Genomic DNA, 27,137 nt, shown 5'->3' on the forward strand with positions numbered 1-27,137 from the left:
GAAATTAATCACACACATTTAGAATAACAAGAGAACATTTGAGCTCTGCATTAACTGCACTCATGCTGCTTTTGATGGCCATATTAAAACAATAGTTTCAGGCTTCTTATTGAGGCTATTTGTTAACAGGTCTAACATTTTTGGCAAATATGCATGACTTTATGTATTTACAGCATATGGTCTGAAATCAAAGTACTTGCCTTAGATAGTTCACATAACTTCAGTTTTATTTTTAGAAAAGCATTTTCCATGAACATACATGGAAAATATCCTGTTTCCTCAGCAATATTGCTCCTCATAAAAAGAAAATACCATCACTGACAAATGCCACTCAAACGATTGTTTCTCAATCAAGGGGCAGTGTTTAAGTGCTCCCTATGAATGGCAGCTTCATGTGAAGTAAAGCGTAATACAGACACATTATAGACAGATTACATCTATTAGTTACTGCTGTGCTGCATGCAAATGGCATGCCCATGGGAGAGCAGAAAATCATTTTAAACTTCAATAAGTTACAAGCGGTGGCAAGTCTACCCATAATCTGCACTAAGCCCCAGGCAGCAATGAGGCTGAATGCAATTAGGGGGAAATAAAACTCTACACAGTAAACAAGGAAAAACTGTTAAAAACAAAGACTGATAAAAGAGAAGTGAACATGGTGGAGTAAGATTGCCTCATCTTTGATGAGGTTGGCTGTTGCTTCCTTTAATTGTGACAGAACAGAGCTATTGTTTTCCACAATGATCACAATGGCATTGGTAATATTCTGCAAGAATAACTTAAGGACAACAAATTAAATGAACATGACTATTTAATTAACACAGCACATGTCTTTGTTACTTTAAATAACATTTAACTGTTTGGGATAACCAAGGGTGAACGCATCCTTGCATGTGATGTGCAGACAGGTCTGTGTGATCATCTTATTTTGCAGTGATGGAAGATTCTGAACCCTGGCTCCTATTTCTCAGTGTACGTCTTATCAAAACTGATTAGAGCATTCTCAGTGACCTTTTTGGTTTTAAAGTAAAAGAAACAATATTGTGAAGTTGTCCGCATTTCTTGTATGTAATAATCTGAGTATTTTATGTGGCTCCATAGTGTAGTGGTTTACACACATGTCTAACAGGCAAAAGCTCCCCAGTTCTGTCCCAGAAGGAGAGATAAATCTCTTTGGGAGTATCATAAAAATCTGCTCGTTTTTCATTTAATGTAAAACATTAAAAAAATCGTTATATTTGTACATTATTACTCATGTTTTAATTAGCAAATAGTTCTCGTAGTTTTTGCTACCTGATATTATTGACAGTTTAGTCCATAATGATGTAGCACTGTTATAAAGTCATATGCCTGATGGGCTATTTTTGTGTTTTGTGCATAGCAGCAACATCTAAAACTGTTTTTTTCTGAAACACTGAAGAAATAAATACCATTTTGGTGACCCTGGTTAAAAAGTTTTGAGGAGAAAAGGATCCGCTTGGGAGTGTCCGGCTATCAACCCGTCACATGCTACTCCAGTGTTTTTGTCTTAGCGTCCCACCCGGCGCCCCACTATTGGTCAAAACGAAAGATACTCTTGTTTCATTGGATGAAAAGGCTGCCTGTCATCGACGTTGCCGAGCAAAACAGGAACTGTCCGCGGAAGAAGTGATGTGTTGGCATTTCGGAGAAATTTAGATCAAAGTCCAATAAATAAAATTGGTGAAATCGGTCGTCCTGCGGGTTCACGTAAAGCAGCCGTGCATATCGTAAACTTCTTCTCGTCGACGCGTTCACAGTGTAAGTATCGCCGTCAGTGCAATGAATGAACACTGCTTCTTGCACGTCTCTACTTACTGCGGTGTTTTGGAGTCTTTACACACACATTAAAGGGCTTTCAGAAACATTAAATGGGTGTTCTGTTAATAGTCAAGACTTACTGGGGATTTTGACGTTGTTGAGAAATAGAAGGATATAATAAATGTCAACAAGCATCAAGCATTGTTGCGCAAGCATATCATAAATCTGCCTTTTTACATTTGACCTTATTTTTGTTTACGCTGTTGATGTCAGTGAGGGGAGAATAAACTGAAGAAACAAAGTTGACCTATCAGTTCCAGCAAACATAAAAACATTCAGACTAAATAATCATGGTTTTGCTTTGTCTGAATGGATACTGGTGGTAAAGACTTTCAATGATTTCTTTCCAAACACATACAGCTTAGAAAATAGCTGCTAATCTGTGAAAATATTTAACTTTGAAGTGCTGAATTTTATCAACATTTATTTATTTGTTTTTGTGAGGCACTGGGGCCCTATTTAGCATGACCCTTTGCTAACACTATTTGTACATTCACGTGCATTTAGACTGGTCACATTTTCCAGATTGGGAAGTTGTTCTTCTGACTTTGCTTCGTTCATGTGCTTGGGAGTCAGACTGTGGCACCAGCATGAATGGTACAAAGAAAAGATGTTAATTTGAAGTTTACCGAGAATACATAATTTTTCAGACTAATCTGGGTCACCTGGAGCAACTTGAGCTTAATATGCAATGCTATACTCCGGTATGCTTTGCTAATATGAGGTTTTTCTTTTGCCTTCAGAGTTGCCTAAATCATCTGAAGCATAGATTCAACAAGTTACTGAAAACATTCCTCAGAGGTTTTGTCATCTTCCTGTTCCACCACATTGCAAAGGCACTTTTTGGAATTGAGATAATTGGAGCACAGTGAAGTCATTATTATATTCAAGGAACCAGTTTGAGATGATGTGAGCTTTGTGACATGGTGTGTTATTCTGCTGGAAGCAGCCATCAGAAGACTGGTGCACTGTAGTCATAAAGGAACGGACAGCAGCAACAACTTAGGAAAGTTTGTGGTGTTTAATTGAGGCTCAGTTGGTATTAAGGCACCGAAAGTGTGCCAAGAAAATATCCTCCACATCATTTCACCACCACTATCAAAGCCTGAGCAAATTGTAGCCTCACTTTCTTAGCTGACACCTAGGGGCACCTGGTGTGGTCCTCTGCGGACGATCTGATATCCTCGTGTTGGTGTTGTTGCAATGTTGAACCTGGAACAACATTTATTATGATGATGTGGGAACAACACCGACACGAGGATATCAGATCATCTGTCTTCTGCTGCTGTTGCCCTTCTGCTTTCACTACATGTTGCGTGTCTGGAGACGCTCTTCTGCATCTATTGCTTGCAATAAGTAGCTATTTGAATTACGTTGCCTTCCTATCAGCTCACTGGAGTCTAGCCATTCTCCTGTCACCAGAGAGCTGGATATTTCCTTTTTCAGACCTTTATCTGTAAACCCTAAAGAAACCCTTTTTCTTCACATTTGCTGTACTTTTGCACTTGGAAACAATTTCTCCAGATTGACATCACCATATAATTACTCAATGAATCCTACAGCACATTGACATTAATGATTTTCTGGCTCTTTCACAAATTCCTTCACCTGCTAGAGCCTACGGTTGTGAATCATCTTAAATGCTAAATTTACAGACAGGCTGGTATACTTATTTAAACATTATGAGGGCAATGTGAGCAAGATAAAGACAAATCTTTTGTACAGATACTTAATACAACCGTTTGTTTCTTTTGGTTCAGTTCATATGTACTCATTTGTAAGCATTTTCTTGAATGACACTCGTCTAACCTGTGCATGGCAAGTAAAACCTTGACTTGTAGTTTTTACTCTACTGGGGTTGAAGACTGTCTTTCAGGGAAATGGCTGTTGTAAAATGCTTTAGTTTCAAAAAAATAAAAAAAATTATAAAAAATCCAGATTTACTTCAGGTTTCTAGTAAAGTGAGATTACAGTTAACACTGTTAATGACAGGAATGTATTATTCGCCTTGTCATCTATGACTATAAGGTGAAAAAATGGACAGGGATGTATTATAGTATCAACTCCAACAATGCACCTGTCACTAGCTGCAGCATGCTGCTTTGCTATGTTCCACTGATGCAGATGCAAAATATACTCAAATGTATCTGTTCAAACGTTGATGACTCCAATTTAGGTATATTATTGTGATGCTAATGAATAATACTGCATAGCAGTAGCTCTGAGAGCCTCCAACTGTTAACATTTTATTTTCATTTGGACAGGTTCCTCTCCTCCTTTTGTCTTTCTCTGACTTGCTTTTATTTGCTGACTCTGGTTTCCAGCTGCTGGAGAACAATAGCTGTGCATACATCCTTGTTCTATGCTGCCACTAAGAGTGTTTGAAATGTAGCTGAAAACAGTGTTTTTAATGTAAGGTAAAATTCTGGTTTCCCAAGGCAGCTGCAGTCTCCCCTGAGAAGGTATCAGTCAGCACAGGCAGCCAGCCACGCTCCTTGAACATGCTAATTCAGTCTCTCTCCTCTATTCCCCAGCTGCAGCTCTAGATTCTCCACCACTCTTGTTCCTCTTGGATACACATAGATACTTTTTCCTATTCACCTAACTCTTCCTCTTATGTGCACACCTGCATACAAATGTTTCTTTTTACCACACTTGAACATTTTCTTTCTTTCTCTTTTTTTTTTTTTTTTATTATTATAATCATTTATTGTTAGAGTAGCAGGATTTGGTAGCTGGTATTATGTGTCTAATGTGGGTAGTTGTAAATCTTTTCACCTCAAATCTTTTGCCCAGAGAACAGGACGGACATTTCTGTATCATCAGCAACCACACGTACGTGTCCCTAGATTCACTCTTACTTTTCCCACTATTTTAAACAAAGGGCTACAATATTGATTGATGCAGTGTGTTGTGAGAGAGTCTGTCTGGAATTTAGAGCAGGAGAAACAAGCGTTTTGGATTGATGCAACAAACAGGCAGTCCTAAGTTTTGTAAAGAAAAGCATTACGTGGGCTTAGATGCTGGCTTCATATTCATTTCTCTTATTTAGATTATCTTTTGGCCATAAGGCATTTTTTAAAAAAAAATCAACAGTTATAGTAGATCAAAGACATTATAATGGTATTTTTATATAGGATAAAACCCCAGTAACACATCTAATGGCATCTGTAATCTTCCAACTTTGTATTGTAATATTCCAACTTTATATAGCCAATTAAATTAATTTAATTTGATTGTAGTGTAGTTCTTGTCACTTGAATGTATACCATTTAAATTTATATGCCAGTAGTGTACTTTTTGTAATTGACACACATTTGTATTCATTTGATTATTTATTTATTTATTAGTTATTTGTGTTAAACATCATAAAATCTTTCAAGTATTGTTTTATTGTTTTTATTATAGGTGCACAGAAAAACAACCTTGCCATCTCCAAATACCATAACCAGTGAATGGTTACGGTTAAAATACTTGATATACTTAAACTAGCTTCTATAATCAACTAAATTGGGTTTAAAATTAATTAATCAAAATCAAGACTCAGTTTTTTTCAGGCTTAAACATTATGGGACAAGCAAACATAATTATAAAGAGAATCCTTTGTGTGGTACCCATGAGGGTCACCTGTCTTGAGAAGCTTTGCGAGGCAAGCCTTTACCCCAGCCACCATTAGTTTCTGCTTCTTTGTGGGTGTTTCTGCCTTTAGTTTTGTCTTTATTAAGTACCTTAATCTGTTTCACAGACTAAGCCGACAAAATTCAAGTCAGGTAACTTACTCTGCCGTTTTAAAGCTCTGACTTCAAACGCATCACAAAAGCAACATTCTCCAGCTGGACTGTAAAATGCTATCCCACCAGGTTTGGAGCAAGAAATCTCATATCATTGAATTTAAGTGTTTTCCTTTGCATGTCTGGCCTGTGGATCTCAGATATCATCACTTCCGTCAACGTTTCCTCATCCACAGCCATTTTTCTTTCTGTTTTCACGTTTATCTGAACTTTCTTCCTCCTGAGTTGCACCAGTGGTCTTGAGTTCATTTACATTCATGAATGAGTCCCTTGATTGCAGATGCTGACAATGATACACTTACCTCTATGAGAGTGCTCTTGACTTGGTTAGATGTTGTGAAGTGGTTCTTTTTCCACCAAAGAAAGGAATCTCATATCATCACATCATCATGTCTGGCCCTTTAGTGTTGCTTTGTTGTTGTGTTGATTTGCCTTGTCCTAAAGTTTCTAGTTCCGCTGACACATCTGGTTTTCTGATCAATATTTTTGGACGTCATATTGAGACCTACAGCTACAGAATGCCAATTCAACACTTTCATTTGTCATGAAATAACATAACACACCTGACCATGAAACTGCTTATTGATTAGATTTTTTCATTTCACTGCAAAATAAAAGGACTCTGTTAAAAATGGCTGATTATACCTAAATGGTTAATGGGGAATTTTTCTTCATTAAACTTCTTGATTGGCAGCTATTCTTCACTCACATCTTGTTTGCTTTATTTTAGTCCATTGAGGTGACGTACAGAACCAAAAGAGTCTCACAATAGTTCAGGAATTCTCTAGTGATGGGAGTGATATTTAGCCTTTTGTTCAGCACGCCACTTCCTGTATGGACGCCTCTTTACACAGGTGAAACGGAAAATGACTTACTTATTATGACTCTATATGTTTATAGGGATGTCTTTTACTGTGTAATCTGCAAGTGCAATTTACTGACTACAACAGCCAACTGTCTAATCATTATCTGGCATGTTACCAGTGCCCCTTGTTCTATTATATTTCTTAAACTTGAAGAAGGTTCATTTATTGAAACAAGCCAAATAGAAGAGAGAACCATATCAAATCAAACCGTGCAGCACTTTTGTTTTCTTATTCATAAGTCTTCTTCCTTTGACCAGTACGTCTTTGCTATCCCTGCTGTGCAGTGCTTTTATGTTCATATTTATTCCATACCCCAAGTGTAGTCACTCACTTGTACAATTACATCCTAAGGATACTATTTATATTATTCATAGCTCTCTGTCTTTATATCTTACCTCTGAGCTGTCAATGTAATCAAAGAGAACTCATGGTGTGAAGGAAAATGGTGCTAGGCTAAATGAGATGGGTAGGAAGTGCACATACCGAGAGCGTAACACCCATGGTAGGTGGTGAGAATTAATTTAATTACGTGTAGCAGATGTATGTGAAAGATAAACCATCTGCCTGATCAAAATTGACTACTTTGTGCGGTATATGTGATTGTGTATTAACTTGAATCCTTCCTGCAGATTTCATAAATTATCCCCAGCTACAGAAGGAGTGGAGCTGCAGTATAGTTGCAAACAATCGTGAGTAATGTGGAGACTTAACTGTGAAATTGTCTCAATGTTTTTTATTCTCATTTTCTGTCAGGTTGAGGACGGAGGATGGGGAAGAAAGATGCCAGTGCAACCAAATTACCGGTTGATCAATACAGAAAGCAGATTGGTGAGTCATCTGTACTGCTGCTCGGCAACAGCAAATCAATCAAATGTAATTAAATGAAATAACGCACAAGGTGTATTTGGGGAAAAAAAATAAAAATAAAAACTGGTCCATAAAAAGCTTTATGTTCGAAGTTCGTCTCATCTCTTATTTTAAGGTAGTGTTCTCAGGCAGTCATTTTTTGTTTTTTCAACATTCATCTGATTGCGTGTTGTGAATTGGTCCCCTAGTGAGATAGTCAAAGCAGACTTGTATAGTAACAAAGAAATTTTAGAGAAACCAATCTTAAACAGCTTAAAGCCCATAAGTTTTAGGCTTGAACCCACTGGCATCAACACAACCTGCAACTTTGTCTGCTTCCTGAAAATTAAAATCTAGCCCCTTTGAGAAATGCATTCAACATTCCACTGATCACTGAAAACTATCCATAGTTGTACAAGAAGAGGAACTTGAGTGGTTTTTGAATTTTGTGGACCTGTTCTGAAAACTTTTAGTTATTGCTAGTTGACCTGACATGTTTGAACTGTGTGGAAATCATACACAGTGCAAAACATAGATCTAGCATCTAGGTCTAAAAAGAGAAGCAAATGCAACAGTGCTTTATACATGCGCTACTTCTACTGGGGGCCAAAAAGACTTCTAATCCAATAGAAATCTATTGGAAAACTGCTCTCAGACCTGATCTCATAAACATTTTACAGGTGATTTTATGCAGTTGTGATTGACAAGAGTGCTTTGTAGCCCAATCCACCCCTTGGTCATCACATTCGTTTTTAAAATGCCAAGACTATAGCAGCTAAAAAGCTTCATAATAAGACTTCATTAACCGATGGGTGATGTTATGATCGCTGTATCTATCTTCATACTGTCTATGGTGAAAACTCATCCAACAAACTGTTTTTCTCCATTGTCATAAATTCTCTATAGCAGCGTATATAACATATGGCTGATAGTTTCAGCAAAATTCTACCAATATATTAACTAATAATTAAAACAAGGCTACTGGTAATTATTTTGTGATGCTTTTTTGGTAGTTTGTATTTATCTACTTGTGGTCGAATTCCATTTGAGACATAATCCTCACTGATTGGTTGATTGTGCCAGTGTAGGAATGCACACGTAATTAATGCTGCATTATAAAAAATCAAGCTGACATTCCACATTTAAGAAATCACATATAATAATAATAATAATAATATGTTACTGGGAAGTATTTGGTGGCCGTTCTCACATTTGTCAGTGTAGGATTATGCATCATCTCTTTGCACAGCGTTGGAAGTGTGTCTGGTTTGCACTAGAGTAAAAAGAAAATTCAACCAAATTCACAGCCATTATGCAAACTGTGCAAATAATTCCACTTGGTCATGAAAAAGCAGCGTCTCAGGTGACAGTGAATATGTTGCTTAAAGACCATCTTGTCAGAAGCTGTTTTGTCAGGTTTATTGGCTTTCTAATCATGTAGTATTTACTTCCCCCTTCATTCCCCTGTCTTCACAAAGGGCCAACTAAGGCAATATGATTGGAATCAATCAAAGGCTCAGCCAACTTTAGCGTGCCAGCTGTGGTTTCTTAAAGATCAGTGCACCTATCATATCTTTTTGTTTTTGTTTTTCTCGTGTAGAGCAAAGCCAAAAGGTCGCCAGTGGCAAAGCTGGATAATTGTGGGCAGCTGACAGACTTGGATACAAAGGGAAGCTCTGTTGGCTTTGCAGGCTTAAAGGTTTTACTTTAAATCCCGGGACTCCCATTTTGTTAACATGAAATGTGACACAGTAGTCTTGTAAGACACAAAAGTCATGCAAATGAACTTTTCATGAAAGATCTGGTTTTAGCCTTGAAGAATTGACATCTAATGACTGATGATTTGTCCTTTTACAAGGTGGTAGAGTGATGGCACAGTGCAGTTACAAAACTAACACGATGTCTGAGATTTATTTGGATCTCCATGACTGTGGGAATCTAAAAATCTGATGCTACAGTACATTCAAGGAAAGAATATTTAACTTGGTGACTTGAATCCCAGTCCAAGAGATGTGGCAACAACATCTGGCTACACAAATGTGCATGTCCTTTTCTTGCGTTCTTTTGTTTAGTTAGTAGTTAAATACGATTACTTCAATAGATACACATTGATAGTACCAGGTTGGACCCCTTTTGTCTTCAGATTTTGGCATGATTGTATCACACAATTACTGCGGATCTGTTACACAGTTGCTGTAGAGCTGCACATCCAAGATGGTATTCTGGGGTTCCCCCCCAAACTCAAAGGTACTCTGTTGGCTTGAGATCTGGTGACTACGGAGGCTGTTTGAGTACCATTTTTGTTATGTTCTGAGCTTTGTCACATTGAGTGTTATACTGCTGGATGTAGCCACCAGAAGATAGGGGCACTGTGGTCACAAAGGGATAAATGTGGTAACCAACAGTAGGCAGGCTGTGGTGTTTAAATTCTGCCAAATTGGTGCTAAAGTGACCAGAATGAGCCAGAAGTATTCCCACACCATTAAACCACCACCCTCAGCCTAGACCAGTGGTGTCAAACTCAAATACACAGTGGGCCAAAATTCAAATTTGGAACAAAGTCGCGGGCTAACATTAATATTTATTGAAAAAAAAAATCTTCCTCCAGATGTGAGAATGAATCTTTTCTTATGGACTCAAACAAGTTTTTCTTAAAAAACTGAATATGGAACAAGCAAAGCTTGATACTAAACAATATATATATATATATATATATAATAAATAAGCTGTATAATACCAGTAGGTCAGCTCTAATAGTAATTTGGTATGGCTTCGCGGGCCAAATGTATTTAGGCTACGGGCCAAATTTGGCCCGCGGGCCAGAGTTTGACACCTATGGCCTAGACCATTACTAGAAGCCAGGATAAATCTCTTTTATGTTGTTTGTACCAAATTTTGATCCTACCATTCAAAGTGGCAGCAGACTCATCAGACCAGGCAATGTTTTTACAGTTTTTGTTGTTGTCCAATGTTTGTGAGCCTGTGTGAATAATACCCTCACTTTCCTGTTCTAAGCTGGGAGGATGCTGGATCCCGTGCCAGCTGTCTTAAGGCGAGACACAGGTTACACCCTGGACAGATCGTCAGTCTGTCGCAGGGCTAACGCATAGACATAGACAACCATTCGCACTCACATTCATACCCGCATTCACACTTATGGGCAATTTCAAGTTTCCAGTGGACCTATCCCCACTAACTGCATGTCTTTGGACTGTGGGAGGAAGTCAGAGTACATGGAGATGCTATATATTTATTTAAAAAGCTGTAAACTACGGTGACGTTACTGTGACAGTAATGGCATTGTTCTAAACACCTTCATTCCAGCTTTAAGTACAGGTTATTTCTTTTGCCTGTGGTGATTCACATCCTCACATTTTTTCCACGTTTTGTATTTTCTGGCGTTAATTTTGTGTTAACAGGACTCGTGGTGCTCTCATGAGTTTTAAAGCAAAATGTTTGGTCGGTTCATATTTCCATTTCTAAAGTTATGTCACGTTTATCCTTCTTTCTTTTTGTTATTATTGTTAAAGAAAAAAGATGGCACTGTAAGTCCAATTGTGTTTTTTATTTTATTTTATTTTCCTCAGGCATGTGAAAGCTTTTTACACCACCAGCTTATAAAGGAGAGGGATTGCTGTTGTATATGTTTTCATACTGGGACAGAAGAATAGAATTATTTAGCCTGAAGATATCCCTTAACTGTCTGCCATTATGCAAAACCTGATAGGTTCAACAAATGAGAGACAGACATAACATAACAAGCTCATCTCCCGCCGTCACATCCTCTCCCACGAGTCCATTTTTTTTTTTTCCTTTCCCCCATTTAGTGTTTTCTTTCTGAGCACATCTTATCACTTCAGAAATGTGTAACACACTTTGGTCCCATCTCTCCCGCCGCCTTCCTCCAACCCCTCAATTTCTACCATTTTCCTTCTGTTTGAAAAGGACGGCCATCAGGCAATTTCACTGAACCACTGTTTAACAGCAAAGGTGAAAAACAGAGCGTGGGGGGAAAAGATGGAGAAAAATGAAGTCTTGAAATGGAGCATGGGGCTTGTTCTCCTCAGAGCTGGAATGGGCCACACATGGTAATTTGAAATCGTAATAGGTAGCTTATTCATGGCACATCGGCGGTAGTCCAGGCTGGTTGTTGAGCTGTACCATCATCTCTGCTGGAGTGCTTTTGTCATGGCAGATGGCCATCAAATAGCTACTGTTGACACTCTCTTTTTTAATAACATTATTAAACCTGTTGTAATTGAATGCCCTTAGGATAGATAAAGCTGTAGCATTCTTACATGTAAGTACAAGTGTTCAGTCACAATGATCCTTAATGCTTGTTGAAAACTAGGGAAAATTGTCCACATAGATAAAGACACCCACAATTTTAAATACAAAATGTCAAGCTGGAAGCCAATAGCTTTACAAGTTACCATTTTACATGCAAATAAAAGATAACACCCATGATATACTGCTTCTTACAGGTGAAATACTTCACTCCTATCTGTAGATAGGACAGCGCAGTAGATCGACAAGGTGTACCAGTTATCTCTTGGCGTTATATCATGGATAATCTCCCTTTATTATTTATTATTTATTATTTCGCTTCCTTTCTCTTCCAGTAAGCGAAAAAGGGCTCAGTATACCCCAAGAGTCTGGCATCAGTTCTCAGGTTCTACCACTCATCCTGGCAGATGTCAGCGATCCGCACCATGTGGTCACTGACTATATGGCTGCAATGCCAGATAGACGCGGAAGCAAAGCATGAAAACTGTCAAACACGCTGTCGGTGTGTTTCCCGAATTGTCCCAGGGCACTCAGAAACTACTAGACAGGGCTGTCTGTCAAAATTACTCTGCCTGTGTTGGATGCAGTATGTGGGACGGTTAGTCCCCATAAACACAAACAGTCACCCACAGAAATCTCCAGGCATTTTAGTTTATTTTAGTTTTTTCCTCTGAACATACTCATGTCCCTGTTTGTGGTCATTTTGGCTTAGCGATAGCTGTGTGCTGTAGGCAGTAAATGATTTTACATATATTGGCTTTAAAGCAACCTGGTGTTATATCATCTATCAGTTTAATAATGAATTGGTGGTTACTTCAGAGCTGCCCTTGTTTTGGGTCATATAGCTACATCCATTAAAGTCATGCTCACATTCACACCAGTGGCCAGTTTCAGGATTGAAAGTTGGACTGTGAGATGAAGCTGGGATATGCTGAGACCTGAACACCCACACAACACAGGGAGAACATGCAAAATCCTCAGAAAAACACCCAGCCAGTGCATTCAAACCCAGGACCTTCTTATTGTGAAGCAGCAACATTAACCACTGTACCACTGTGCTCAGTTTCCTGTTCTCAGCTGACAAGAGTGACTATTGCTGTCTGCTGCTATAGCCCATCTGCTTCAAGGTTTGGCATGTTGTCCGGTCAGAGATTCTCTTCTGCAAATCATTGTTTTAGTGAGTGGTAATTTAAATTAATATTGCCCTCCTATCAGCTTAAAGCACTCTTTCCATTCTCCTCTCACCTCTGGCATCTACAGGGCATTTTTACCCAGAGAGCTGCTGCTTAGTGCATATTTTCTCTTTTTTGGACCATTCTTTGTAATCCTTAGGGATGGTTGACTAGGAAAACCCCAGTAGATCAGCAGTTTCTGAAACACTCTGACCCGCCCATCTGGCACTAATGACCATGCCAAAGTCACTTACATCACATTTCTTCCCCATTCTGATGCTCAGTTTGAACTTCAGCAGGTTGTTTTGACCATGTCTACATGTCTAAACTTGTTGCCATGCTACTGACCGATGGGTAATTCGTGTTAACAAGCAGGTGAACAGGTGTACCTAGTCGTGCTTGCAATTAAACTGAATATTGCTGCAAGTTTTTCAGTAGTCATCCTCATGCCTGTCTACTAAATGAGTACAGTGGTACTGTAAGTCCATATGTGTGCTCTGAACCATATTCTTATACTTTAAGTCTGTTTTTTCCTTTGCGTTGGCTTTTTTGCTGTGCTCTGTCTGACACAGGCAGAAGTTTGGAGCTGCTGCCGCTTTGCTAATGTGCTTCTTGCTCATGGTTTATCCTCCTAGGACCTGCCGTCCACATATGTGGACATCACATTTTGGGTTATTTAGACCAAAATACTCACTTTTGCTCTACATGGGCCTGATATCCACTTACGAGGACTTTATACTGCTACTGTTCTATCAAAATTTTAAATGAATATCCTCATTTGTGGCTCTCATTTTTCTTAAAAAAAAATTAGGTAAAAAAAAAAATCTGGTAATTCTTTGTTTTTACATTCATCGGGCCCCAATATGGCCAAATATCAAAAAGAAATTAAACATCCATGTCGTGGAAGAGTTTGGGTCTTAGGAGGTTAAATGAAGACATGGCATTAGATGAACTGTGGGGTATACTGGGTTCATAATGGAGCTCGTTGCAATGGTATAGTACTTGATTTTTAATACTTTCTGACACTGGAATAAATTTAGATATGACTGAGAATAATATATATTTTGTTTTTTGTTTTTATATATAGGAGGATGCATGACTCGAATAAAAGCAGCTGAACTATACTAGTTCATGATAGGCTTTCATTTCTCAGTTGCTCCAAAGTAGGAAATAATTTATTCACAAAATGATCCCCATGTTTCTCATTCTATTCCATTTCTAAATAACAAAGGAGGTAAGGGGAAGTTGAACAGAGCAAGAGACTTTTTTTTTTTATAAAGGTCACGTAGATAGTTGGGGACCACCTATTGCAGTGTGCTCCAATAGTGGCTCAAGGTTTGCTTACATAGGCTTAGAATGTCTCCCCCCCCCCAACACCCATATACAATACTTAAATAAATGGAGTATGTACTTAGTTAATTATATGAAAGACTTAAGGTGGTCTCACCAGTTGTGAACAATTCAGTCTTGAACTTGCAACCAGAAATCTAAAAGTAGACATGGTTGTCTAAGGGTTTGTTGCATATAAAAGGAGATGAATTGAATCTACTCACTAGAGGCTTGACGTAAATGAACATCCTGCCGTTGCACACCTGTTACAAATGTGGCTGTGCAGTTTCGATTTGGTTACTACCTTCATTGTGATAGTGGGGAAAAATGATCTCCTTGCAAAGAGAAAGTGTCAGCAATCAAATTGCTATTCTAAGCAAAGAGGGGTATTATTAGCATCACATCATGACTGGAGTGAAGGTTTCAAATGGCTCTCAAATGCTTTGCGAAAACTCAGTCAGCCCTATTCCGAACATTACCAGGGAGACTGAAAGAAAAACCATATGATCACGAGGTTCAGGGCATCGAGCTTTGTTAGAAACAGCTGCATTTTCTAAATAAAGAACACGTTATTTCAGTCTGTAGCAGGAAGACTATCTCATCAGAGGATGGGTAGTGTCTCCAAACCGCTTCACAGAAAGGAGGAAACAAAAGCAAACACTTGGCATGGCTTAAGACATCAAAATGTTTGTGTGGACAACTGAAGAATTTAACGATGACTTAAACTTTAAGATTCACAGCAGTAACAGAAAGGTGTGAGACGATAATCAGCCTAGAGACTGTCAGTGCAGCGTGTCAACACAGTGTAATGGCAGATAGCTTGAACTAAACACCTACACCAAAACAAGTAGCAACCCACTGTTCAGAGGCACGTAACATCCTTTGAGCTACATCCTTGCGATGATGCTCGAAGACCAAGGAGTGCTGAATATCGTAGTAAACTATTCGGGGCATTGTCTCCATTTTTGATAACATGTCTCATCTTTATGCAGACTTGTGGAGTTCAGCTTGAGCGCTGTCATTAATGCAAACGGCGATTACTGAATAAGATATTCATGAAATTAAATTTTTTTTTATCACAACTAAAAATTTCACCAAAATTGTTAAGCTCATTTTGCCAGCTGTAATACAGGATGTTCGAATTGGATCTGTATTTGTTTTCTAAAATAGAAGCATTTAGGAGGCTCAGGCTGTTGGATTCCATTGTATGCATTAGAAACTTAAAATAAATAGTAAAGTTTCTTATCATCACTCACCACTCTTCTATCTTCATTTTAATGGCCAATTTGTATGACACAAATCACATACCTCCCCTCTCTTTCCCTTGAGTGCACAATCACATGTGACTAATTTTAGCTAATACCCCCTACCTGTCTCATTATGCTAAACAGAATAATGGCTCAAGATAAAAACTAATTTCACAGCCGTCTTCATCAGACTCCATTTATAGGTAACCTGATGACAAACAAGCAAGAAGAATCTGAACTTTGCTTTAAGCGGTGGGGGGGAGAAGGCCACTTTCACTTTTCCTCTCTGTCTCTTCGGCGATGACTTCAGTGAAAGGCACGATCAGGGAAGCCATCCCAGCAGGTGCCCTAGGCCATTTTACAGGGGTTAATGTTCCTCTGAGACGTGTCATTGTTGTTGCTGTACAGGAGAACAGTGATGGCTTTTCAGGGTGGCAGGCTGAGGCAGGGAGGGATGGGAGGATTGCTTGTAGCTCAATGCAGGTAGATAATTGGTGACAGAAAATGTCTCCGGCGCTGGTGAAGCAGTGGAAACGGTGATGACAAATAGGAGTACTCATAAGCCTAGTGCAATATCATCAGGCACGCGCGTGTAGATTGTGCAGGCTCCAAACCCACACAAACAAACCACAAGAGAAAGCTGCTGGTGTACCTCCTGTAGCTACAGGAGGTATACCAGTGTAACACAGCAGCATTAGAATACCATATACACACACTGAGGTGATTCTCTAGCATATACACTACTCTACATATTACCTTGCTTGGTGGATTTGGCCTCAGTTAAGTACTAATTGTTACCAGATGGTTATGTCTTCAACCAATATATATATCTAGCATTGAAATTTAAACCCCGTCCATGCTCACATCATGCCATTTACAGTGTGAAAATCTTTGCAACGGTTATGTGAATAGTGAGCAACCTGAGGTGCCCTCCAATCAAATTTTCCCCTCTCCACTTTCTGACAAGTGGAGGAGACATTCAGTGCCCCCCGTAATGAATTCCCACTAGCTCGCTGTTTGCTCCTGGCAACACACTCCCCATTTCTATTAGCCCTCCACAGAGTCAGTGGGAGGTGAACGAAGGGTTCAGGACCAGGAGGAATGGAGGAGGGGGGGGATAAAAGAGAGCGCGGAGAGATGGGAAGTGAATATCAGATCTTGGAAAAAAGATGCAGGGGGAGCAAGATTATTGAAAAGCAGGTGAAATGCTTAACATAAGGCTAATGGTCATTTCCTCTTTTCCTCTGTGACTGGGCCGTAAGAGTGACACCTTATTGAGTGGAAATCAGCTCTACACACACACGCACACGCACCTACACCTGTTTTCCCACTAGCTTATTTCAGCTTTTCCCTCTCAAACCCTCTCCAAAATACATCTTCCAGTCTCTCTTCCTATTCGCTATTGTAAACAAGGATTAATTGGAAGAGGAAAAACCACCAGGCTGACTTGGTCTCAGTCTGTACTATGTAACATCCCTGTTTTTCTAATGAAGTACAATCAAGTTTAAATCATGAAAACTTCATAGTTAACTTCAAGCACCACACTCATCTTACCATTAATCAAATCTAGATTTAACCATAAGTTTGAAGAAAGAATAGTTTTTTTTTAAAAAAAAAAAGAGGAAATTGCACAACTTGAACACACACACACACACACACACACACACACACACACACACACTGTTCAGCAAGCTGTTGCCTTTCCACCCTATTGTTAGCAAAGTTCCTTTTCCTGCTGTGTGTTGTTTCTAATTAGACCAAGACAACCAGCTGACACACACACACACACACACACACACACACACACACACACACACACACACACACATACTTTTTGCCGGGTGGCCAGTTTGCCCACAGGACTCACCCTTGAGAATTTAGCCTACGGGAAGTCAAGTAAGCACAGGTGAACCGCGTGTTTTGTAGACTGCGTGAGGCGTGTATATGTTTATTTGAGAAATTTCAGTAGTGCACAATTTATTTCTCACTTTCTCACCACCCATTTTTGAGCACATGAATACATAGAGAGAAACTCACATTTAACTGTTATATTTCCATTCAGCAACCTCCCTATTCTGTAGAATAAAGACCAGAGTACAACCAGCATTTATGAATTATATAAAAACCATTTGGTCACTACAAATACAAAATGGTGAGTGCAGTCACCTTAAGCCAGATTCCTCACAATGTTCCCAGAGTAATACACTTCTACACAAAAACTCTCTGGTCTCTTTGGTTGTTTGGCAACAGTAAATGAAACCTGTCACTCAATATCAGTCAATCTTGGTCATTTATTTGTGTACTTCATTTAATTTCTTTTTATCTATTTCATGTGTTTTAGGTAAGCAAGACTACAAAAAGACAAAGTCGGTTTTGAAAGCAACACGGCTGAAAGCTGAAGCGAAGAAGAATTCCTCTGGATTCAGGGTGAGACTTGGTTTCTGTTTAGGACTACTGCAGCCTTTATCTATATGTATTCTACAGTTTGTATATATGTATATCCACACTTAAATGTCTGTCCTGGTACAATTGTGGTTCTGCTTATCTATGTACAAGATCTGCTAGCCAACTTTTCCCATGCTCCTTTTTGTATTAAGTTTTTATATTTATATTATTTATTCCAGACTCTTCACACTGTCTTATTGAAAGAAGTTACTCTAGGTCTTCAGGGAATATAATGATCCATACTAGATCTTCACATAATTATGTGCTGTTCTATTCTTTTAAGATCCCTGCTGCTTTGCTAAAGAAGGTATGCTAGTGTCCTTCATAGATTGTGTGTAAAATAGTGCTTTTCTTTAACAAAAAGAGGAGATATAAAACACAAAGGTGGTCTTATCCTTTCAATGGCAAAGGAGGGGCAACAGGAAGGTGGGTGAAAAGAGGAAAATACAGTATGCAGATGAAAGAAGATGAAATGGATAGAGCAGGTAATGCTAAAGTAAAAGGAGGTCAAGAGATTTGGAGCCAATGACGGGCAAGGCTGAGACGTGTAGAGAGGAGGGAACATGGATCTATTGGCCAAAGGATGCTGAAGATGGAACAAGAAGAAAAGAGGAAGACCAAAAAGAACATTTTGGGATATGAGTGGCCCTGCAGAGGGTTGGTGTGACAGAAGAGGATGCTAGCATCAGGGCGAGATGGAGGCAGATGATCTGCTGTGGCGCCCCCTAAAGGGAGCAGCCAAGAGAAGAAGATGATTGAAATCACAGATTCCCTGAGAGGAACTTTTATAACTTTATTTTTTAGTGAAACTCAATTGAAAGACGTCATTACAGTAACATTCAGTATTAGTCCTTGAACACTTATTGTCCTTTGTTACACTGACAAGTTCTGCTTACAGGACATTAAAAGCCAAAATGTTTCACTTCCTGATTAAGCCTCAGTTGCTACGAAGTGAGCAGAGATGAACAAATCACAATGAGGATTAAACACTGGGTGAAATGGTCAGGTTTTAAAATATGCATCTCTTAGACATGCAGGGCCTCATTAAACACGTCTTTAATCCAATTAGATTAGTCCATATCTTGAAATATTGATATTGGTCATGAATAATTCATGTTTTTCATGCCCAAGATGAGTGGAATTTTCAGAGGTTGGATTAAAAATACCTCTGGGACGAGGATATTAAACTGTCTTAGACCTCTTGGCCCCGAGTTCGATTGAAATTCAGCCCAAATGTAATGGATATTTGGTCACGCTTGCTTTCCCATCAGGTCCTTTTAGCGTGATATGAAGTTGAAGAAGTGATTTTTACACAGCTCTCTGATGACAGTAGAAAGCCTCCCTCACTCTCTCTCTCTCTCTCTCTGAACCTTTGGTTGACAGCAAAGATTTGGCTGGAATTTTTAGGGCTGGTTTGGATGTTGGGGCATGTTGTCTGCTTCTCTTCTCTTCTCTTCTCTTCTCTTCTCTTCTCCATATTCCTGGTTGAGATGCTGCTCTCAGATGCAGCTGGCACCTCAGAAGGGCCAACAGACATGCGGGCACAGAGAATCTGACAGCTGCCAGGGCAGGCTGTCTCGGGGCTGTCCTGGTAACGGGGCAGTCTGGATGAGTTGGCAGAGAGAAAGGATGGAGACACTGTGGAGGAGAAAGTGAGAGAAGGAGAACTTCTGTTCCCACCATAGTGCTGAGTTGTCTGGGTTGCTTTTTAAAAAAAAAAAAAAAAAAAAAAAAGGAAAAACAACCCAAAAACCAGCCACCTGCTGTATCCATGCAGGTCCTTATACACAGGTTGAGTCACAGTGTGTTTACGGAAGTAACGACTTGTTGCCAGAACACAAGTCTTTGGCTCTTCCAAAGAGTGGATGGTATGTGGTAATGACAGCAGAGAGGGAGAAACTGGCAGGAAGTGCGGTCTGCAGCCTCTCCTCAGGTTGCCTAGAGAAGAAGCAGCGCCTTCAAAGTAGCTCCAGCACATTATCTTGCAGCAGAGGAAACGAGCCTGCTGCCTTGTCTAATTGGCACACTAGCCTTCTGTTCAGTTCTGCACTGTTTTCCCTCAGTCTTATTTAGCCGCTGAGCCTAGGAAGTTGTGGTAGAGTGGGTGGGGTGGGGTTTCTTATGGAATTGGCAGAGGATGGAGACGACAGATAATGATGGGTATCTTCCATCTGTCATTTGTGAATGTGTGCTGTGTGGCGAGCGAGATCCTATAGATCCACAAGTATTAGTTTTTTGGACATTTTTGCCTCTTTGTGACAGGAGCAGGTGGGTCAGGACGCAGGTGAGGATTTGAACCATGGATACAGCTTCATATCTTGAGTTGTTTTAGAGTGTTTTTGAAATTACATCCTATTTTTCTATACAGTATTTGGCATTTCTTATGTTCGTACAACTATAACTCACGTCAAGAAGCTCCAACTTTTGTTTTAACGGGGCAGATTCGAGTAACTGAAGCAGTAATTAGTGAAATGCCCGAATCAGTGCTGTTAGAGAAAAGCTCAAGGTTGTGTTGGGAGCTTTGTGGCCTTTTGTTCTATTTAATGGTGCTGCTGTTTATTTCTAACATGACAGTGGCATATTCGAGCTTTTAAACTTTAAACTTGTTTCCATTTCAGCATGGGGATGTAATAGCAGAGATGTTGTAATCAATTTACTCTTTGGCCAAATTAAAGTGAAATTTATTCATAGTTACCATATCTGCCTTTTTTTTTTTTTTTTTTTTTTTTAAAGCAAATAAGCACCAAGTATAAAACATCATTATTTTCCTGCATCGCTGAATTGAATGCATGTGATGTAGTCTGCTGCAACGTCACTGCACGGCTTCGTTCAGTCATGTTAGCAACTTGTGGCTCACCATTTTACATAAATAAAACATATTCCCTCTGCTGAACATCTGCATCACACTCAGAGCACATTGTCAGAAAAAGGATGGGTGAAAGTGTGACGCTTGCAGCCCTTTTTTAAACCACAGCTCTGAACTACATCCAGAGCAGCTTATGTGTGCAACACCATGAGTTACCATGGCAATCTGGAAGAGAGAGCTACCTTTGTGACCTTTAAAACTGGCTTTAGGCTCAGCATCCTTCACTAACCTTAACTCTGTAGCTTTCCACCCCTCTGGACCCTTGGACGCTGTGGTAAGCATCTATTTTTATTTATTTTTTTTTGTTTGTTTTGTTTTGTTTTTACTCTAATAGATGACGTGATTAAATTCAGCAAAATTATCAATAGATTTGCAGCTTTGCAACAGAGTGAATGTGGTCTGAAGGCAGGAGAATCTATTCTGGTAGTGATGGAGAATCGATTGCTCAACAAAGGAAACTAATATATTTACAAAAATTAACTAGAAATTTCAATGTAATCGGTCAGAAAACGTAACACTTTAATGGTTGATTGTTTGTTGCTGTGGCTGGTATGGATGAGACCTGCTTACTAACTGTGCTCCAAATGCACCGACGGTTGTGTGGCTCTCACAAGCTGCCACCCACATACAGCCCCAGACACACCGACTCTAACCTGCTTAGCACATGGGAACATACAAACAGACGTACACACACGTGTACGTGCACAAACAAACCCAGGAGGAGAATAAAAGTCGGACCAGATGAGGGGATGTCTGCTGAGCTATGGCTTGTCGCCAGGGTGACGGGGACTAGGCTCCCAGCATGCCGAGTGTGCTGCAGCTGCCGCCAGTGCTGAGAGAACCACACGATGAAGATGATGATGTGTTTGGGCCCCATCCAGAGGTCTCCATCAAAATGTGGGCAGAGAGGCTGAGTGTTAGTGTCTGAGTGTGTGTGTGTGTGTGTGTGTGTGTGTGTGTGTATGGAGGGGAGCACATAAATGTATTTGTGAAACAAGGCAAGAGTCAACGCAGTGGGCTACTCTTCTCGAAAACAATGATCTCAATCAAATGCAGGTGCTTTCTCCAACTCGAGTGTTTTCACTGAAACCCCTCCAGCTTGTTTTTATAGACAAGTCACTGTAACCAGCTGTTCTCTTTATCTCTGAAACCTGATGCAAAGAAGGGGGAGAAACCTGAATTGTAATTTTTTTTGTGTGTGTCTCCAGCAATTCAATAAAATGCTTACCTATGTCAGAAACACAATGTTTTCTTTGTGATATTCTCGACAGAATTACAAACGCTTCTCTTTGTTGTGCTTCTTTTTCTTTTTTTTTCAAACTGCCACAGAACACACGAAAAAGCAGAAAACAATCAAGCCTCGGTGATTTGATAACAGTTCTCTTTTCTCCGAGGCCTAAGCAAAATAGAAAAGTAAATCAAGCGGTGGAAGCCTGGCGGTTAATATATGAAACTAAAGTGCATGAAATTTAAAAGTTTTCCAATTAAGCTAGGACTTTAAGCTGTTTGGAGGCTGCTGGGATTCAGATAAATGTGGGCTGAGGCTAATGAAGACCAATGCTGCTGATGACTAGGCACTACAACATGTACACAGATAGCTGTGGATGCTGTGACGCCTTTTAATTGTCACCCCCATCGCCTTCGTCAGAGAGGAATTATTATTAGCCCCCCACCACCCCTCATTTGTGCCGAGCTTTATCTCTCACTTGTTTTCTATTTCATTCTCACTCCCTTTTTTTTATTATTTATTTATTTTTCTATCATTTTCTCTCTGCAGTTTGGCTCATTGACTGATTTTTGTAGTCTGCCATGTGTGTATGTGCAGTATAAGGGAATCGTTGAACTGATGTTTTATCAGATTGTCATATAGTTTTGTTGTTTCAATTTTTTAAAAGTGTCTTTTAGGATGACTAAGCTTATCTTATTTTCTTTTTTAGTGCTTTATGCCCGTCTCTAACCTTGCATCAGCCTCTTTCATGAACAGGTGGATTTTGTTAAATTTAGTTTTCCCTGAAGTCTTTTTATAAATCTATAAATGGAAAACTGAATTTATTAACATTTGCAAAGATTTAAGGGTTTTTTTGTAACACTTGCCACGTCACCTTTGTTGTTGTGGCCCAGTTTGTAATTTAAAACTCATTTCCACACTCAAATATTTCTTTTTGAATAACCTCCAATCAGACTGTACTCTGTGCTCTTTTAAAGCTCTCCAAGCTCTCCAGTGTTGATTAGAAAGTTTGCTGCTAATGAGTTCTCTTGATAAAGAATAACTGGCATTGTTCAATACTCTGAGTGCCCCTAATGAAACTCCAGCTGATGAAGATTGTAATCGTGTGAGCACCACATAATGAACAAGCGCTCCTAATTCCCATTTTCAAGTTGAATACCACTCCTTTGGAAAGCCTCAATTTGTTTGACAATTAACCAATAGAAAATCTAAAAAAAAAAAAAAAAAAATAGGCCATTTTGTAGAAGAAAGTTTAACTTATCAGTAAAAATGGAGGGAGGAAAAAAGTGAAAGTGGAGCCTGACTGCAAATAGATTTTTATTTATTTATTTTTTTTAAATACTGCAGCCACTTGGTACCCGGCTTCTGAAATGTGATGCTGCAATGTGGTTTTTTTTTGTTGTTTTTTTTTTCTTTTTTTCCATAGATGTTGCTTCAATTTTACCTACCAGCACCTAATTATTACATATTGTGCCTGGTACTCTTTGCACCTCCATAAGTGTGAGTGAGTGAGTGAGAGAGAGAGAGAGAGAGGCAAAATGTGATCTTTGGTGGAAGAAATGGTAAAGGGGCTGTATTTGTATAGCGCTTTACTAGTCCCTAAGGACCCCAAAGCGCTTTACGCATTCAGTCATCCACCCATTCACACACTGGTGATGGCAAGCTACATTGTAGCCACAGCTGCCCTGGGGCGCACTGACAGAGGCGAGGCTGCCGGACACTGGCGCCACCGGGCCCTCTGACCACCACCAGTAGGCAACGGGTGAAATGTCTTGCCCAAGGACACAACGACCGAGACTGTCGGAGCCGGGGCTTGAACCGGCAACCTTCTGATTACAAAACGAACTGCCAACTCTTGAGCCACGGTCGCCCCAGTAGGGCGATAAGTAATTTAGTTTGAGTTTGTTTAACAGAAAAAAAATTTGTACTTATGAGTATATATCCCATTGGTATGTTATTGGGTCTTTCATCAATTGATGCAGTCTCATAAACTTACAGTTAATCCATTGAAAATTCATAGGAGTGAGTGGCACAGTGTTGCCCAGTTATCTTGAATACAGTGGCTGAGATGGATGGACACCGCAGTTCTGCCTAATCGTGTTTTATGTATGTGGCTAGAAACTGGCCACAAGCATAGTACACTTTATATGGTACTTTAAAAATCACATATAAGCTTCTTTTTTTTTTTTTTTTTTTTTTTTTTTAAAAAACTGTATATGACCATTCAACTCTTTCTCATTATCTCTTTCTCCTCCTCCATCAGTCCTTTCTCTCCTCCCTCATTTCTAACTCCTCTCCTGAATTGAAGTCAGGTCTTTAACCCATGCAAAAGTGAATAAACATGCGTATTTAGTCCTGATATTGACAGTGACAGTTACTGTCAGCAGATTAGACATGAGACCCTCCCGTCACAGGACAGCTGACGAGCTGTCAACAACGACAACAACTGATTACAAGCTAATAGTTTGATTAGTTGAGGTAAAGAGTTTGTCCTAAAAAAATGTGGTTTTTTTCCATATTGTCCAGCCCTAATCATCAGTCCCCTAAACCAAGTTTTGTTTTAAGTTGTGATCATATATAAAATAGTTACTTATTATTTTACGAGTTATTATGTATTCTTAAGTTTTTCTAGCTCGATTGCTTAAATACTGGAGTAAAATGTACATTGTAATAAAAATACATAGTGGATTGGATTTTTTATTTTTTTTTATAAAGTAAGTAGTGTTTCACATTAGTGGTATTACCTAATTATGAGAAGTGATTTCTATTGGTACAGTTCTTTTACGATTTCAAATGTTTTTATAGAAATATTTTGTTAGCATATTTTCTGCAGGGCTAGCGTGTCCACACCGTGTATAACAACACAAAATTCAAATTTAAAAAATAAAAGAAGAAGCTGTTTGACACTGTTAATGTGAAGCTGTGGAGGATTTTCAACTGCTTCCAGTTTACGTTTCTGGTTTAAATATGAAAACAGATACAAATTCATATATTATTATGACATACACAGATGATGATAATAGCTTTGTTTGCTCCTCTGTAGCAATTTTTTTCCCTCCCAGTTTAATATCTGAAACTAAAATGTAATTGCTGTAGTTAGATTTGCCCTTTTATGCACATCAGTAGAACTGTGAGCGAGAGTTTAAATATTTATTTTGTGGTTTTCAAAACAAGCAAAGAAAACAACAAATCTTTATTCACATGCGGTGAATTTAGATGAAAAGAAAGGCATTAGAGACTTGGCAAATACAGACATAACACAAATAAATAAGCACAACAATTATGAAACACTGCAATGACATTCAAACAAAGCAGACATTCATGAGTGTAAAGACAGACTCGGGATTTGGGCAGAAAAATAAATAAATGCTCACAAGAACATTTTGAATATATTTTTAAACCTTTGCTTTCTCCTCAGGATGCGTTCCTGGTCATCGCGGCAATCCTGTTCTTCGTGCTCTGCGTGTACGCCTTCTTCTACCTTAACCTGAGCACCGAGATTAACCTGGACGTGGACGTGGATTAATAGGAGGTGGACAGTGGACCGAATACTTGGCTTCTCTGCTTTATGCACATGGGCGAATTGGTTAACGCAAACTACCGTTTAGTTTCGTAGTTTTTTGGGGGCTTTTGTTCGGGTTTTTTCCCCACATTTCGTTGGTGACGTGCAGACTGTGAACACACTATGAAAAGACACATTACTGCATATCACACAAGTTTCAGGGGTTTTTTTTAAGATAAAGGTTTTGGAATTGATCAAACACAGAAATATTTCTCTTAATCTTTCTTTCTGCAATGAATTTTTTCAATCTAATGAATCCCCAATGTAAAACTTTTTTTTTTTTTTTTTTAAATGTGGTGAATTTAAGCCAACTAGAGTAAAGTATTTAAACGACGGTGACCTCCTGCTTGACATCTACCTTCTGTAAAGAAAGTTAGCATCCTTTTACACAACTGATCCGACCCACAGTGGAGACTAAGCTTCGTTAGTCATATTCAGCAGAGTCACGTCCCACTGTTTTCACCGCTAATAGAAAAATGTAAATCTCCCGCCGAAGCTCTCGTCACATCGAGACAAACACTCGCCTCACATTCCAGTGCACAAACCTCTCCTCCTGGATATCTGGAGATCACAAAGTGTGAGATTAGAATCCACAAAGCCCTTGTCCTGATTGAACTTGTGTGCAGAATACAGAATAACACGTTGCCCGACTTACGTTGTGGAGGCAGACATCCTCAGGGTAAGCACACAAATATGATTGGGTTCATCAGATTGAATGTAAATTGTGGAGATAATTAATGGCTGACGTGACACGAGCCTGCGTCTTTTTTCCTTATAAAAAACAACAACACTATTTTCATTCCATCTTGTGTGCATTGTATTCTGTAAAATGTGATATGTCTGTATAGAAAGGGGTATGAAGGACTGTCAATGCTTCTTTTTTCTACTGCTTCACTCTTTGTGCCCGAGGCCTGCACGCTGCAATCATTTCAGTTCAAGTGCTTCCACTGTTTGAGAGATCATTTGTTAGCAGAAGCACAGAGTCAGTAGCTTTTTATTATCTTCATATAAGTTTAATGGAATTCTTTTGGTTTAAAATTGTATTTTTCTGATTTTTTTGCGCAGAAAGAGCAATACTGTCATCTATAAGGTTTTTATAGAAAATGAAGTTTTGCATAATGCATACAAGACCAATACCAAATACATATCAGTGCTTTAAGTTTATTCCAGCATGTTTGTATTTCAGAAACCCTCTGGGGAGGGACGAGTCATGTCTGCTGCTGATATGATTCCTGAAATGTGAGATAGATTTTGAGCTTTCAGTTTTTGCCTTTTCTCCCATGACCTTCTGACCTCTAGTAAAAGACCACATGTCAAAGAAACCATTATGATGAGCATGCACCCGCGCCCTCACTCGGAGGCTTTTATCTCGCCTTGATACGTCCGAGCTCCCTCCCCCAACACCATGAGCCTCCCACATGTGTAACAATAGATAGCCGGGTCTAATAGACCTTCATACATGACACCTGTTATCTGAAAGGTCACCATTACCAACTACAAGAGCCTTGACATCAGCACAATAGAAAGGATCTCGCTGCCCAACCCGTGTATTCAGACCTGTGTTTGGAAAGATCTTTTTTCATAACAGTATGGTGGTTTGTTCTGTTGTCGAGTACATCTGTTAAATAAACATCTTAAAGTGTGCTTTTTTTAAATGAA

At 39.2% G+C, this 27,137-nt stretch overlaps 1 protein-coding gene across 1 annotated transcript; it reads left to right on the forward strand.

Moving 5' to 3' along the window:
* Positions 1 to 1,610: 1,610 nt before the first annotated feature.
* Positions 1,611 to 27,137, forward strand: triqk (triple QxxK/R motif containing). The gene is made up of 4 exons (XM_040021105.1): positions 1,611 to 1,779; positions 7,250 to 7,324; positions 17,719 to 17,804; positions 25,335 to 27,137. The coding sequence occupies exons 2-4, from the start codon at positions 7,264 to 7,266 to the stop codon at positions 25,440 to 25,442; spliced, it is 255 nt and encodes an 84-aa protein (XP_039877039.1). The 5' UTR covers positions 1,611 to 1,779; positions 7,250 to 7,263; the 3' UTR covers positions 25,443 to 27,137.

Source organism: Simochromis diagramma, unplaced genomic scaffold, assembly GCF_900408965.1.
Source record: "Simochromis diagramma unplaced genomic scaffold, fSimDia1.1 OVJJ01000753.1, whole genome shotgun sequence".
In the NCBI taxonomy this organism is placed as follows: domain Eukaryota; kingdom Metazoa; phylum Chordata; class Actinopteri; order Cichliformes; family Cichlidae; genus Simochromis; species Simochromis diagramma.